We start from the raw sequence: 16,022 nt of genomic DNA on the forward strand, positions 1-16,022 counted from the left end.
CTTAAGAAATTAGAAAAGTTAAATGTTGTTGGCACCAATCAAGGAACAACTGATGTCTACTAAGCCACTGAAGTAACAAGATCTATTTTAAAAGTACACCATTCAGCATTCACCATTCAGCGCTCCAGGCTCAGCAACATAGTCAGGTTTTAGGACCTTACGAAAGACTAACAAGGTTGGGGCCATTCTGATCTCCAAAGAGAAGATATTCCATAGAGCAGAGGCCACTGCAGAAAACACTCATCTTCTGCCCCTTGCCAGCCAACTTTTTTTGGCTGATGGGATCTGCAAGCATGCCCATTCTACATAATACCATTGGATAGGTAGAGATTCTTGAAAAAAGCAGTGGGACTGGCAATACCTCAGGTATCCCAGTCCCAAGTCATATAGGGCTTTAAAAGCATCCACCAACATTTTGAATTGCAGCCAGAAGCACACCTGTAACAGTACAGCTCATGCAAGACTGGTGTTACAAGGGCTGTGTATCTGGCACCATTTACTACCCCTATGGCTGCATTCCGCATCAGTTCTGAATAGTCTTCAGGGGCAATTCCATGTAGAGTGTATTACAGTAGTCTAACATGAAAGCCAAAAGAGCATGAATTACTGCGAGCAGGGTCAGGATTAGGATTTATCCTGTGATATATGGAATTGTGACACAAATTCATACTCAGTGCATTGCTGAAATGCTGTAAACCTAAAAAATAAACGAATATTGCATTTAAGCATGACAATGAGTAACCTTTTATACGTAGGAAATTTGACAGTTCCTAGTGCTGATGACCATATTGTTTCCATAAAAATGAACTAGTGGAATTAGCTGTTTTCTGAGCAAGCTAGTAAAGTGTGTAAACTTTAGAAATGATTGAACATTTAAAAAAAGCAAAGCAATTTGCTTTCATGCTTGATTTTATTTAATTATATGGTATGTAGCTAAGGAACTACTTTGAACATCATGAAGGAGCTAATTTATAATAAGGTTCATTTAGCTTAGTCTAAATGGCAGCAAGTCTCTATAGAGTTTTAGTCATCAACACTGGAAGCGCTCAGAATTTCTGTTATGGTTCAAAGACATTTTTTAAATAGAATTTCTGGCATTCATAATCTGTCTGGCAACTGCCATGATCCCTCTGCCATTGACTAAAATTGGAAAAACCATAAGTGAAAAGGCAAAGGAAAGGTAGAATTTGGTACTAAGCCAAGAATTTATGGCCTCTGAATATCTGGGAAATACCATGATCTTGGGAAAAAATTATTGGTTTTCCGTTGAGTGAATTCAAAATGTAAAAAAGACTTAACTCCTGACGTTTTTATTTACAGTACTCAGAGTGGTAAGACCTGCTTTTATTAAGATTTGGCTTGCTATGAATGATTGAATCCTTTCACCTGCACTTAATCATATGAATGGGGAACAGAACCCTTGGTTTTGGACAGATTTTCTGTTCCAACTAAAAAACAGACTGACCTTTTGCGATATATTCCAGTGTGTGTGGTTTGTATTACACTGCTTAGCTCTGAATAGCTGCCCATGAAAGAGCAGGAAGCAATAGCTGTGAAAAAGCGGTATTTGGAGAAGAAAACTTTTAGGATTAAGATTTTGTATGATAATCAGAACTGGGATGCTTATCCATCATGTACATTCATATGCTATAGTTTGGCCTTATATTGTAAAGACAGTTTTCTAAAATGCTTGCACATTGTTAGCAAAATCAGGACTAAAGCCTGAAGAGGATGTCTTGGTATTGACTGACCCAAATAATACATATAATTCCACAAATAATTGTATTGATGAAATAACATGCACTCATATACAAAAAATGATGTGCTGTGAAATGCTGCTATGACTGAATTTAATAGCATGGTTATTAACACATGCTAGAAACATTTGATGTTCTTTGAGGATGATAAGACAGAAAAAAATGGCTGTAATTGCAACTCCCATCTAAGTTCTCTCAGAGGCAACAAATTAATGGCAAGAGATGGTGATGGGGGAGAAACTGTACCTGATTTGCTGTGCTTCCCAGGGAAGAGAAGTATTGCCTCTGATGTCTGAAGTGATAGTTGTCTCTGCAGCAAGTAGCACTTCAACTTCCTCCATAGCCAACATCTTCTATTCCAGAAATAGCAAGAACAACATATAAATACAACTTTCCTATTGCCTCCAACCTTATAGGGTCTTTAAAAAAATGGAAGTTTTACTGTGCCAATAGGGATCTTGGAAAAAATTATGCTTTTTATCATCAAAAAGCGTTTGGTATTATAGATGTATAATGATTCTGCTTCCAGATTAGAAAATCAAATTAAATTTAGAAAATATATTTTAAATTACAGATTCCTTTTGGAACAATAATTGTCAGAGCTATGTTTTTCAATATACTTTGTCATAATGGTCCTTGATGAACAGTAAAATAGTTATGGTTTTAATACTCTTGTCAACTCTGCATTTAGATTGTGGTTATTAAAATGTGAGTGTTCATGTATGGAAGCAAATTATTATTATTGCTTATCTTTAAAATGCCTTAAAATAAACAATTTAAAAAGTTAGCAGATTAGAAAACAGGTGTACAACATAAAATTCATTCTCCAAAGTATCAATATTTTATTTTGACAGGCAAAATGGAAAATTCATTACAAGATGCTATAGTGTTATCAGAGATGTACTAAATCTGTATCCATGTGTTATGATTGTAAATCTACCACAAGCCAGTCATAAGGCTATTTCTTGCACTACCACCAAATGGAGCTCAGTTGACTAAATGATATGGAGTAGAGACTCTGTTTTACAGTTTCCTACCTCATGTGAGAAGAACCATTCCTTTAATTATTCTGACCTAAAACCATTTAAAGCAGTACTTCCCAAACCTGGATAAATTACCCAAAACTGGGCAAAGGTGGTTGGCTAAGGGACACAATAGAGACATTTAAATTGACTTAAAGTGTTTCACCTATATTGGATAAAAAGACTTTCTGATAAGCAGGTTTTGGTAATGAAGGAAAATGGGAAGCATTAATTTGAAGCTTTAAAAAGGGTAAGCCATTGTCTGAATTTTAGCTAAAAAGAGATTGGAAGCCAGTGCAACTATTATGGAAAATGAGCTACATATCGCTAATTCAATCTGAATTGAATACAATATCTATTACATTTTAGGCTAGACTATTTTGTAGACACTTGACAAAGGAAGATCCATGTAGAATACATAATATTAAGGCAAAGGTTGATTTAAATAATTCTGGAGACATATATGCTAGTGCACTCTTGTAAACTGAGTAAATGGTTGTTATCTATAAAACTCCCATCTATGATTACCTTCAGAATGTGATTGAGCTTCTGCAAAATAAATATAAATGAATAAAAAGGAAATACATCAATAGCTGATATTTTTCATAATATAATGAGACAAAAAAAATCTACTATTTGATTTATTCAAGTAGCTCAGAGAGATATAAATACAATGAAGTAATAAACTTACTAACATGATATATCAAATTATCAAATGGATTTGGGGAATCCCGCCTTGAAAGAGGCCTTGAAAGAGGCGGTGGTGAGGCCCCTTCTTAAGAAGCCTTCTCTGGATCTGGCTGTTTTGGTGAATTACCGTCCAGTCTCCAACCTTCGCTTTGTGTCGAAGGTTGTTGAGAGTGTGGTTGCGCGACAACTTCCCCAGCACCTGGATGACGCTGTCTATCTAGACCCGTTCCAGTCCAGTTTCAGGCCTGGGTACAGCATGGAAATGGCATTCGTCGCATTGGTTGATGATCTCTGGAGGGCTCGGGACAGGGGTTGTTCCTCTGTCCTGGTCCTATTAGATCTCTCGGCGGCTTTTGATACCATCAACCATGGTATCATGCTGCGCCGACTGGAGGGGCTGGGGGTTGGGGGCACCGTATTATGGTGGTTCTCCTCCTTTCTCTCTGACCGGTCGCAAGTCTGTGTTGGCAGGGGGGCAGAGGTCATCCTCGAGGTGCCTTATGTGTGGGGTGCTGCAGGGTTCGGTCCTCTCGCCCCTTCTCTTCAACATTTATGTGAAGCTGCTGGGTGAGATCATCTGTGGTTTTGGGGTGCAGCTCCAGCAGTACGCTGCCGACACTCAGCTGTACATCTCCACCCCAGACCACCCCAATGATGCCCTTGAAGTGATGTCCCGGTGCCTGGAGGCCGTGCGGGTCTGGATGGGGAGAAACAGACTCCGACTCAACCCCTCCAAGACTGAGTGGCTGTGGCTTCCGGCATCCCGATATAGCCAGCTGGTGCCATCACTGGCTATTGGGGGTGAGTCATTGGCCCCCACGGAGAGGGCTCGCAACTTGGGTGTCCTCCTGGATGCATGGCTGTCTTTAGAAGAGCATATGACGGCTGTGGCCAGTGAGGCTTTTTATCAGGTTCGCCTGATCCACCAGTTGCGTCCCTTTCTGGATCGGGACTCCCTGCGCACGGTCATCATGCCCTCGTCACTTCCCGACTGGACTACTGCAATGCTCTCTACATGGGGCTCCCCTTGAAGAGCATCCAGAGGCTCCAGCTGGTCCAAAATGCAGCCGTGTGGGTGATTATGGGAGTGGCAGTAACTCCTCTCCTGTGCGAGTTGCATTGGCTCCCAGTGGTCTTCCGGGTGCGATTCAAGATGTTGATTAACATCTTTAAAGCATTCCATGGCTTAGGACCTGGATACTTACGGGACCACCTTCTGCTGCCGACAGCCTCCCACTGGCCAGTATGCTCCCACAGGGAGGGGCTCCTCGGGGTGCCGTCAGTCAGACAATGTCGACTGGCGACCCCCCCGGGGGAGAGCCTTCTCTGTGGGGGCTCCCGCCCTTTGGAACGAGCTGCCCTCGGAGGTACGGAGGATCCCGGACTTGCGTACCTTCCGCCGTGCCCTGAAGACTTTGTTATTCCAGCAAGCCGGGCTAGCCTAATTTTAACGGTTTTAAATTGGATTTTAATGGGATGTTTTATTTATTTATTTATTTATTTATTTATTTATTTATTTATTTATTTATTATTCGAATTTCTATACCGCCCTTCTCCTTTCGGACTCAGGGCAGTGAACAGCCAAAATAAAAACATTTATACATAAATACGATTAAAAATAGATTTAAAATAATTAAATTTGGCCCATAGTTTAAAATTTATCAATTTAAAATCCATATCAAAATTTAAAACCAACCATAAAATCATAAAATCAAGAGAGACCGGCTAACTGAAAGAGATGAGTTTTTAGGGCCCGGCAAAAGGTCCGGAGGTCGGAGATCACTCGTATCTCTGGGGGTAGATTGTTCCAAAGGGTTTTAATTATGGGCCAAAGTATTTAATCTGGTTTTAAATTGTTTTTAATTTTTATATTTATGTATTTGACCTTGGCTGTTCACCGCCCTGAGTCCTTCGGGAGAAGGGCGGTATACAAATATAATAAATAAATAAATAAATAAATAAATAAATAAATAAATAAATAAATAAATAAATAAATAAATATATTTTCAAGTTGTAAATTATTCAGACAAGGAATAAGGAAAGAGCTACTTATTTTTTGTAATTGTCTGTGGTGTGTCTCATATATAGAGGTGTGTGTGTTTCTCCCGTTATTTATATTTTCTGATTTATGTAACATAATTCCAGCCCATTGTAGCATGAGGAATATGCATAATATATATAATTTCCTATTTATTCTTTATTTTATAAAAAAAATGACTCTTCTCTTAAAATCCACTGTATGGTGACTTGCATACAAGCAACAAAATGCACAATCCAAATGCAAATTGTCATTGCGGCAATTAAGTACCGGTACCTACGTTGGATGTGTTCTATGGCAATCTCATTGTCCCTGCATAACCATTATTTCTGCCAAATTCTTGCTAAAGCTTTAGGAAGCATTTCCTAATTCAGGGAATGACATGTCTTTGATTTGTTGATATATTATTTTGCACATTTTTATATTGATGCAACTTTAATTCTATTAGTTTACTGGAGAATTGAGGAACCCCAAAACAAGCAACTTTGCTACGTACTATAAATTTGGTTGAAACATAGCTAATATGATTAGTGTCACCATAAAGAATGGTAATACACCTTATTTCATTACAATACACAGTTAATAACGTTATTTGCATCTCCAGCATATCTGTACATGATTGCTAGTAATAATCCTGTCACAATATGCAAGTGTCTCATTCCAATTGCAGCAATAAATTCAAAGATACATAGAACACATTTATTTCTGACTTCATAATGCTTGCTATTCATTAAATACTAAATGACTCATCCAGACATCTTAATACAGCATAAAGTGACTGAGAGAACTAATAATTTTTCTCGCTTTTTCAAACCACACAAGCATGTTACTGATTTATAATTAATGCAAATTAAAACTGTAAGCTATGTTTTTCACATTGGGAAAAGGCTTGCAATGTTTTATGACTACAACAACCTTGAATAGTTTAGACTCATTTGTTTTGCTTTAATATTTTTAAATACGTATTTCTAAGATGGTTTTCTAGGCTATGATAAATGTTAGCAACAGGACTTTTAAAAAGCTATGTTTTGCAGTGAACCTTCTTGAAGTAAAATGAATTTGCATCCCTAGATAATTATTCAAGTGGAGTTGATTGTTTAGATAAATTTAACTTACTGTAGGCCTTGAAAAGTGCCAGTGACTATAAAATATCATGCTTCCTTTGAACCAAAATATGTATAAATAAAAGGCTGATATACTAGCAATTGCAGACTAAACCTATTGTAGTGACATTTCTGTGATTTTACATTGTAATGACTGATTCAGATGTTGATTTGGGGTAACATTACAGCTTTTTAAAGATTTTTTTTTTTTTAGATTTCAGGTATTTAAGATGATCCTTTTTTCTAATAGTGAACAATTTATTAACATATAAAAATTGAAAAACACAACAAAACTGATTGCTTTCCCAATAAGGTTTTAATAATAAGTTACTTTGCATTGAATATTCAAGCAATCTGTACCTTTTAAAATTCAAAGTTACTTCTTTCATTGAAAAGCATAGCAGGCAAATTCAGTCACCTTCTAATGCAAAAACTACTTGATAAGGATTTTTTTCAGAGCAATTCCCTGATGCATCTAATGTGTCAAAAATAATTAGGTTTTGGCAGATTTACCACTGCAGCACAACCCTTTCCTTGGGTAGGGCCTGGATCATGTTAAGCCTTGTTTGTGTGTGACAGCATTATTATTCTTGTTAGCTACCCACTTCCCCCCATCGTTCTGTTGTGTTTGGAAATTTCCCACCTCAACTTGTGTTCCTCACCAGTGTTTTTCTTCATTTATTGACAGTTGGTAAAGATATTCATTAATTTAGAGTTAAAAACATGTATCATCATGTCTCACTGAACTGCTGGGCTGAAGTTGATTAATGGCAAAGACTGGCTGCAGGTTTTCCTCTTGAGAAGCAGCATGCTGGCCCTGCATATTAATGAGAGACTGTGACTTCTATTAACTAGATAAAAAAAACAGGTCTTCTCTTGCTTCAGGGTAAAGAGGATGTATTTTTTCATTATTATTATTTATATAATATTTTCATCAGGTGCTTGGTTTGAACCTTCCAAGCTTCTACCTACCTCACTCCTTCTCTAAAACAAACATGTGCATTTCAGCTAGAGGGGGTAAAAACTTGAGAATATGCACTGATTAATTTTCCATCATTATATTGTCACACTTCTAATTATCTAATTATCTAATATCTAATTATTTTAATACTGTTTTTTAAATTTTGTATGTTTTGTTTTTACTTAGGCTGTGCACCGCCCTGAGTCCTATTTGGAGAAGGGCGGTATAGAAATTTAAACAAACAAACAAACAAACTTGTCACGTTCAGCATAAAAAATAATTAGATAAAATTATGTGTAGGTGCATTCAAAAACACATAAGGTTGCATGTTTTAAAACCCTCATTGATATCTTGAAAATAACACTGTCAGACTGGTCACACTGATTCCCTTGACTCCATAGGTGTTAGGAAAAAAGGTATTTTTACTAGAGATGCTGAGTGCGGGGTGAGTGAGGCAAGCTCTGAAGAAAGCCATGTGAAAATCACATATTGAAAGCAATCCCCAATGTCCAAATTCCCCCCCCCTCTGGGAGAATAGTCCAATCAGGTCCTGTTCTGATGCGCTGGGAACCTGGTGCCTCAGGTGCCACAGTAAATTCCTTTCACAGGGCTGATGTCGTTGAAGGCAGGAAGATATCTCAGTCTGGCAGCTCTGGTTCCTGTCAGTGTCCATACTCCCCAATTTCTCATAGCATTCCTTCACACTTCCAGTACTCTTCCCCTTCCAGATGCCCCCTCCCCACTGGTTTTGGCAGTTGTTAGAGAGCTTCAAACAAAATGAAGATGGCAGCTGACATTTTTGTATATTAAATTATTAGTCACTGTTTTGTTGGTATTCATTTAATCAGAAATCCTGTTTTTCTTTCATATTTTGAAGAACATTAAAAGAAGTCAAATGATTATGAGGAAGGTATGAATGGACTAGAGATGCTGTTGGTGTAGATTACATTTTCTGTACTCCACTATCCTTTTCACAGTTTCCTTTAATTATTTTGCTATTTATATTTATATCGACAATTACGAATTTTAATGGAATTCAGGTAGTTTAAGTAAAGCATCATATGATAAACAGTTCAAACAGAAGCATATTTAAACATTCAGATACAAAGCCAGAATCAGATGAAGAGCACAGGTCCAGGTAAATCTAATAAGAATTCTGACTGCTATCTTGAAATTCTATGAGTAGGCCAAGAATTTTATGAAGAAATTATATGGATGAATGGCTATGAGAAGGGAAGTTAGTTACAAATTCTTTAGTCTGAATCCTATTTTTTAATGTTTTGATTGTGATAGAAGAAAGACAAAATTGCTCATTGTCTACTGACAAATGTACTAAGTAAGTAAAATTCTGACATACTGTCTTCTCCTTAGACACTCAATCCATGTCAAAGAAGAGCCAGTGACTGCTGAGGATGAAGACTGTCCAATGTCTCTGGTGACAACAGCGAATCACAGTCCAGAATTGGAAGATGATAGAGAAATTGAAGAAGAGCCTTTATCTGAAGATCTGGAATGAACAGAGACTTGGAAAATCTCAAAATGAAGGGACATAACACTGACCTTCCGAACCACTCCATAACCATGAATATTTGACAGATTTTTACTGTGACTATTTATTAAGCATGGATAAAGGAGAAACACTCCTAAAGGAACTCATTAAGCCAGCCCTTTGGGAATCCAATTACAAGCAGATAAATAGCTTGTGGGTTTTTTTGGTTTTTTTCCCCCCTTTTTTAAAGATAAACTGATTTTCTTGAAAAACAAAACTGTTTATATATAACGGCTTGCCCATTTAAAAAATGTGGCTAACAAGGGTTCATGACATGACTGAATATGAGGATACATGTTCTATAGAAAGCAAATGGGCCTCATATACTGCCAAAAATAGTGTTAGTTTCATCAATGTGAAAATTCCAGCATACTGTAGTTGTAATAATGTTAGAAACAATTGCTGGTCAAGTTCAACTTGTTGCTATTGTTTTTAATTTGCACAGGAGTAGTATCAGAAATTAGTGTCACTGCTTGTATCTAGCTGAATTTTAAACCACAGAGTGTTAGTTTTTTTCATGTTGGTGCCACAAACTGTAAATGACATAAGTTAGTTCTAACAAACCACAGTAATTAGACTGTTGCGACCATCTAAAATCTAAGCTTCCAGTCTGTGCTGTTAGTGTTAAGATGTAAAGTGCAATCCTAAGCTAACATTGTCTGTGCAAGCACCATAGAAACATTTGCATATCTGCATATATCTTACAACTGTACTCTTTACCTCCTTGTGATAAAGCTTTGTCTACCTGCAAATACAGTCAAAGGCTACAGCTGCAAACCAAAGCCTACACTAACAATGGCCAATAGCTCAATGACAGAAGCAGCCACATGCTTTGGTCAGCCTTCTGTAACTTTAATTAGTACAAAGGAACTTTTCCATGAACTACTTGCTGTTTTCTGAAGACCTCTGGGATCTTTTCATTTAGCCCTAGACCAAGAAATAAATATGGGGGGAAAAGTCAATTTTGTCACACTGTAATCTTCTGAGGCCAAAAGTCAACCTCAATGCAATGAAGATTTGTTTTTATTTTAAAACAGAGGTGAGAATGAAGTTTGTGCAGAAGTTAACAATAGAAAGGAACAAACATGGATCACTGACCAAAATTATGTACTTGATGCAAATGCAGATTGTGTATTGTTATGTAAAATATGTTTTTTAATTATGTTCCCTCTCCATTTAGACTGGTTTCCCCCATCCCCACTCCCATTGCCTGTGATGAATACATGTTGTTCGAAGAAGTCTCGTATGGTCTTAAACTTCGTTGTGTGCTACTTTTTATAGTCTTAAGTTATAAATGACAAAAAAGTAGGAACCAAACATAAAAAAAGGTCTAGTAAAGCCAAAAATTAATTTCATATTGATTTAAAGTAATCTAGGTGAGTTTTTACAATGAAAGCAAAGATTATAGCAATTGTAGTCCATGGTATTTATTTTCAGTCAAACCAAAGTTACATAAAATTCTGCCTCTGTTAATACGGGATACTAACACTAACAATACACTCCCTTTGGAAGACTTGCACAGGCCAAATTGTTGGAATGCTGTTTTTCCTTCTCCTGTTTTTCTCCCCTTCCTCCTCCTCCTCTTCTCCTCCTCCTCTTCTATCCCTACCTTCCTACAACTCCAAACCCCAAATTACAATGGTACAATAATGGTGTATTTGACACTAGTATAGTCTAATGTTTGCTTATATCCTACAAACTTTACATGTTGCTTTTCATGTGCTGTGCCAAGTCTTGATAATACTCCCCCCCCCCAACCAAGGGACCTCATAACCTGATTATGGTTATTGCTTTACAAACCTTTTTTTTTTTCCACAGAAGGTGGCTGCTAGAGCTTAACATAAGTACCAGTTCCATGTGATGGGCCTGGGTCTTGCAAACTAAGCTCATTGTATTCTTTGCTGAAATCAGCATAGACTTAAAGAGAAACACAGTCATCTATCACGCCAAATAAAAGGACAAAATGGCTTTCGAAAGGGTTTTTCCCACTTACCCAAAAGACTTTTTGAAAGCTTCTACCTCTGCAAAAGAAAAAAAAACAAAAAGAAATTAGAACAATTATGGCAGATCGCATGAATTGTGAGATCATCACAGTAACTGCTATTTTTCATTACATTTGTCTTTGGGTCATGATAACAAAAGGTTTAAAGTAGTGACATCAAAAGAAAGCTTAACATGTGAAAGAGGGTTTTCCCCAAGTCATCTGGGATCCCTGATATGTGGATGACTGAAAGGAACTGATATTTCTTTCAATTGCATGTTCAAAGACTTTGATGGACTGGAAGTTACAGTGATAATTGGACCATCAGGAAGGTGGCCTAAGACTACAATGCTAAAGTATGCATACCTCAGTTACAAACCTTTTTGAAAGGAAGTCTCAGCCACAGAATGCATATACCTGTAGAGTTTTGCATGGGTTTTATATAAATACAGTTTAAAGGAAAAAATAGCTGCTTGCACATTATACCAGAAAAACCTCCAAAACTGCAATTGCTTTGAAAAATAGACTTTAGGTTTTTTGGAGTTTTCTGAGATGCTTGGTCTGTATTTTGATAATTGTGCATATTATGTAAAAATGTTGGTGGACCCATAAATGACCAGACTTTTTCTAAGAAAAATGTTGTTTTAATGCATTTCATGAATTTTTACTCTGATATCATTGCTTGCTAGTAATAGCAAACCTGCTTTTCTGCATCTGCTTTGCGTAGCTATTGTAAGGCTTTGAACTAATGTATGTATTTATTGCTTGAACTTCTGTGCATACCTTATAAAGCATAATGTCTGACAATTTAAATGGCTCATGTATTCTTGCTTCTAACATAAGCTGATAATGGGGACTATGATCTTTTGTATATAGCAGATTTTAATTGTAGCACAACATCTGTTTATGTATTGGTGGAATATACCTGTTTTATTTATCTTTTTTGAGGTAAACTAATTTTTGATACTTTTCATTACTGTGTACTGTGTTCATACCTAGAATTCTCTGACGTTAGAAGTCATGGTTGAGAATTGTAACAGCTGTTGTTCATTCTGTATTCAAGGCTCTCACTGCTGAATAAAATAAAGGACCAAATTTAGGATCTGAAAGAAAACTGTCTACCTCTAACACCAGGGAGTTATCAGACTTTATTTTACATAGTTTTAGTCTACAAAGACAAATTGCTTAAACCTAATGGATTTAAAGCTTATGTTCTATATGGTTCAATTCATGACACAGTTGTACTGTTTCAAAATCAATTAAAATGTCATTTGAATATTATAAGCATTAGATACTGCTAACTGGGTTTTCTTTTGATAGATATGAGAAAATGATGATCAGCATTCTGTGTTTACAGTTCTTTAATTTCAGAAAATGTGATTTGGGTTGTTGTTTTTTTGGTGGTGGTTTTGTTTTATTTTTTGTAATGAAAGAAAGTCTAGCCAGCTAGGAGTACAGCAAATGATCTTTATTTCTGAGGAAAAAAAGAGATGAAGGATTGGACTGTCCTGGTCCAAACAAATTTCAAGGTGTCATGGTTTGTTTCTCTCAGATTCCTCAAATTGGACATTCACTTTTGGATATCTCCTTCAGAATTTAGTTAATACATTCCAATACTGGGGTACATTTTTTAAAGAATAGTGTAATTACTGCTTATAAAGCACTTACAAACCCTTCCCTTGTTATTTCAAAAGTGCAAATCAGAATGAGTTTTGTCCATAAATCAGGCATATTTAACATGTAAATTTTACTATGGCATTAATGTATACAGTGTTTTCACTGCTTCTGGATGTAAAAACTGTAAATGAAGCCATTTCATTCATTTGCTTAAATTTCTGGTGTATAAATAAAAAGTCTTAATTCTTTTTGACCCATTTATAACCCACAAGGTTTTAATTCTTTTCTCAGAAGTCATGCTTCCACCCTACAAGCTCAGTTCCTGTATATTTATGTAGGAATTGTATAATGTTTGGCAGCGTGGTTATGATGAACTTTGGAGGTGCCCCAAGGGCTGTAAAAAGAATATTAAAGGACAGGTTGGCAGAACCTATCATCTGCTTTACTAAATACTACACACTCATTTATTTATGCTTATCTACCTATACTTATAATGAACACATGTTCTAGTCTAAATTATCTAACAACAAAAGAATAGAGTTGTGGATCAGGTCAAACGTTTATTTCAGAACATGGGAAACCATCAAATAGAAATAGGGACAATAGTATTAGGTGCTCTAAAACTTACATGTAGTTATTGTGATTAATTTGATAGTTTTATACTCCATGATTTGTCTAATCACTTTAATGTGCAAGTGAACTATGTCCTATCAAGTCCTGAAGAATCTCTCATTTGATTAATTGGCATTTAGTTCTATGTCTGGAAAGACACAGAAAAAAACTCACCCTATCCCCTTACTCCTCATCATGTGTATTTAGAGCAAGTACATCCTTATACATATTTTTCTTACCCTGTCTTGTAAACTCTTATCCATATTTTTTCTAAGCACCAACATATCTTTAATAAATAGTTAATTTAGCAGTCTCTCATTATGCTCTTGCTATCTTGTTAATTCTTCCTCCAATGCTGCATCTTCTTTCATGGTGCCAAAATCATACAAAACATAGTTGAGTATATTAAAGGCACTATGACACTGACAGGTTTATTAATTAATTTCTTGCTAAGTCCCAACATAAAATTCCCTTCTCAGCTGCTCTGTACCATGTAAAATAATAATAAAAAAAACTATTAATCACATGCAGTAGCCAGTCTAATATGAAGTGCTTTCTGTGCTATTAATCTGTTAGGGAAGGGATAACTACATCTTTTTAAGCTAAAAGTCAGTTTTGAGTCTACCCTGTTGCACAGTTCCAACTGTAAGAAAAGAACAGCAAAAGTATAAAACATAAAGAACAATATATAATCATTAACAGCACATAAAAATGTAGTTAGTCTGAATCTTGGGTCATTTGATCTATCCCTGAACCTATTCTTTTTCAGTAGGATGAGATTATAGGGTCCTCCTTTGGTGACCAGGAAGATAACTTCGTAGTTAGTTCAGCTACTATTCTTGGACAGTGAAAATGGAACTCAGGAATTGTATATAATGGATCTGCATTCCCAGGGAGAGACTATAGGACTTAAAGTTGGCTGTTTCGTGTAACCAAGTACCATATCTGTAGCCATCTTGTCTACAGTATCTCATAATGCTTGATGGCTCTTCCCAAGTTACTGCTCTATAAATATTTATTAGTGGGACCCCTATGGTTAGAGTTGCAGATGCAACCACCTCCTGACCACATGAATGATGATTCAGGAGAGAACTGTTTCTGCTAGCTGAGTACACAGAGTAATTCATTCTCATATTTTGATATGAGATTGTATAATTCATTTTTCCAGTTTCCTTGTTTTTAAGAGGGGATATTTTGAGATATTTTAAAGTATTTTCTTACAGTTCACATACATCTAGTCTGGACCCTCTTTGTTCCTAGTTAGAAGAACCTTGGCAGAAATAAAGAAGTTAAAGCTCATACGTTTGATGGAATTTGGAATTGACCTTGCCTAGTAACAAGGTACAATCTTAGTAACATCTTCATTTGATTGAAAAACACAGAGGAAGAAGGAAATTCCATAATTCTGGGACTTTGGTTGCTGGTGTCTATTGCAGTGCCAATCAATGATTGACCAAGTCATTTGTTAGATTTTGGTGATGGCTGGGAATTTAGAAACTAATATGAATTATACTGCAGGAATTGAAAGTCAATTCAATTTTCAAACACATAGTTAATCCATCCTGGCACTGGATACAGAACTCAATCTTGAGACAGGATACTTGATCACTTCAAGAATTCCCCAGGAATTTTATCTCCACTATGGACAAGATTTCCTGGGATTAAATGGGGTGATTTGTATCACCTGTATCTTTGACTTGTCTGCTTCTTTGTGTAGAGTTCTATCTTCACTATGGTTTTGGAACTGGAAAAAGTACTCCTCTATTCTATTATCTGATATCATAAACACATTGATTAGAGGAAGATCTCATTTTATAAGATCTTCTTATAAACATCTGGGTATCCAGATGTTGTGCCAATTGTTCCTGAGACAAGCATTGGTAATTGAGCTAATTAACTATAATGTTCAATTATCTCTGTCTGTATTGTACTGACATGAACAGTAAATATCTCAACCTGGTGTCAAAATGGTATCCTTATGTATATGACCTTTTTCTGAAGGCCCTTTAATCTGCTCCACCTTGATTGTTGACATAGACTTGGCATAATATTTCTTCCTTACTGGTAGGTATCACCTACTTATCTGATTGGATAGTTCATTTAGAGTTAAATATATTTCATAACCTTGGTTACTTTTTGGGCACTATCTGCTTGGGAGATCCACTGCAATACCCTGTCTTGGAAAAGGGCTCCTAAATTCAGAGACAATGGCAGATTGGCTGGAGTGAACCACCAATGCAATTGTTTAGAATTGGTGAAATATATGTCAATCTGGTCCTGGAGTGGCAGAAAGAACATTGGGTGCAATCTGGAGTGGAAATAGGATCGTGGTTCTGAGTCCACATTTAATGGCTATAATTTCACATTCTTGTTTGCATATTGAAGATCAGTAACTGGCAAAACTCAGTGTCCTGTGTATTAGAATGTAGATATTCCTTTTAGTATGTGGTATGCCACGAAGAGGGGGTTGAGGGGTTTTTACACAAATTTTTAGTCAAACTTTTAAGGGGGGGAGGGTCGGATTACAATTCAGGCTGTGGGTATGGGGGATAATCCACTAAGGGGAGGGTCGGGTCTGGCTGTGAAGCGCGGCATGGGGGGTGGGAGACCCAGGGTCGGGGGGGCTAGAGCTTATCCAGATAGTGTTTCTAACATCAATACTGTGGGTGGGAGGGGCAGATACAGTGGGAGC

General features: G+C 36.7%; 1 protein-coding gene across 12 annotated transcripts in view; it reads left to right on the plus strand.

The window, feature by feature from the left end:
* The window catches only part of FOXP2 (forkhead box P2), a 1,221,669-nt gene extending 1,209,597 nt beyond the window's left edge, over nt 1–12,072 (plus strand). For 10 of the 12 annotated variants that reach the window (XM_087874168.1, XM_087874175.1, XM_087874169.1 and 7 more), the window contains one exon: nt 8,943–11,143. In XM_087874168.1, coding sequence (XP_087730294.1) covers nt 8,943–9,087 — 145 coding nt within the window. In that variant the 3' untranslated portion in view covers nt 9,088–11,143. Of the gene's footprint in view, nt 1–8,942 lie in introns of all 12 variants that reach the window. The other 2 variants (XM_087874172.1, XM_087874171.1) reach the window with 1 other exon arrangement.
* Nucleotides 12,073–16,022: the final 3,950 nt, after the last annotated feature.

The sequence above is a fragment of the Pantherophis guttatus genome, chromosome 7, assembly GCF_059756535.1.
Source record: "Pantherophis guttatus breed Tessera chromosome 7, ASM5975653v1, whole genome shotgun sequence".
Lineage (NCBI taxonomy): Eukaryota > Metazoa > Chordata > Lepidosauria > Squamata > Colubridae > Pantherophis > Pantherophis guttatus.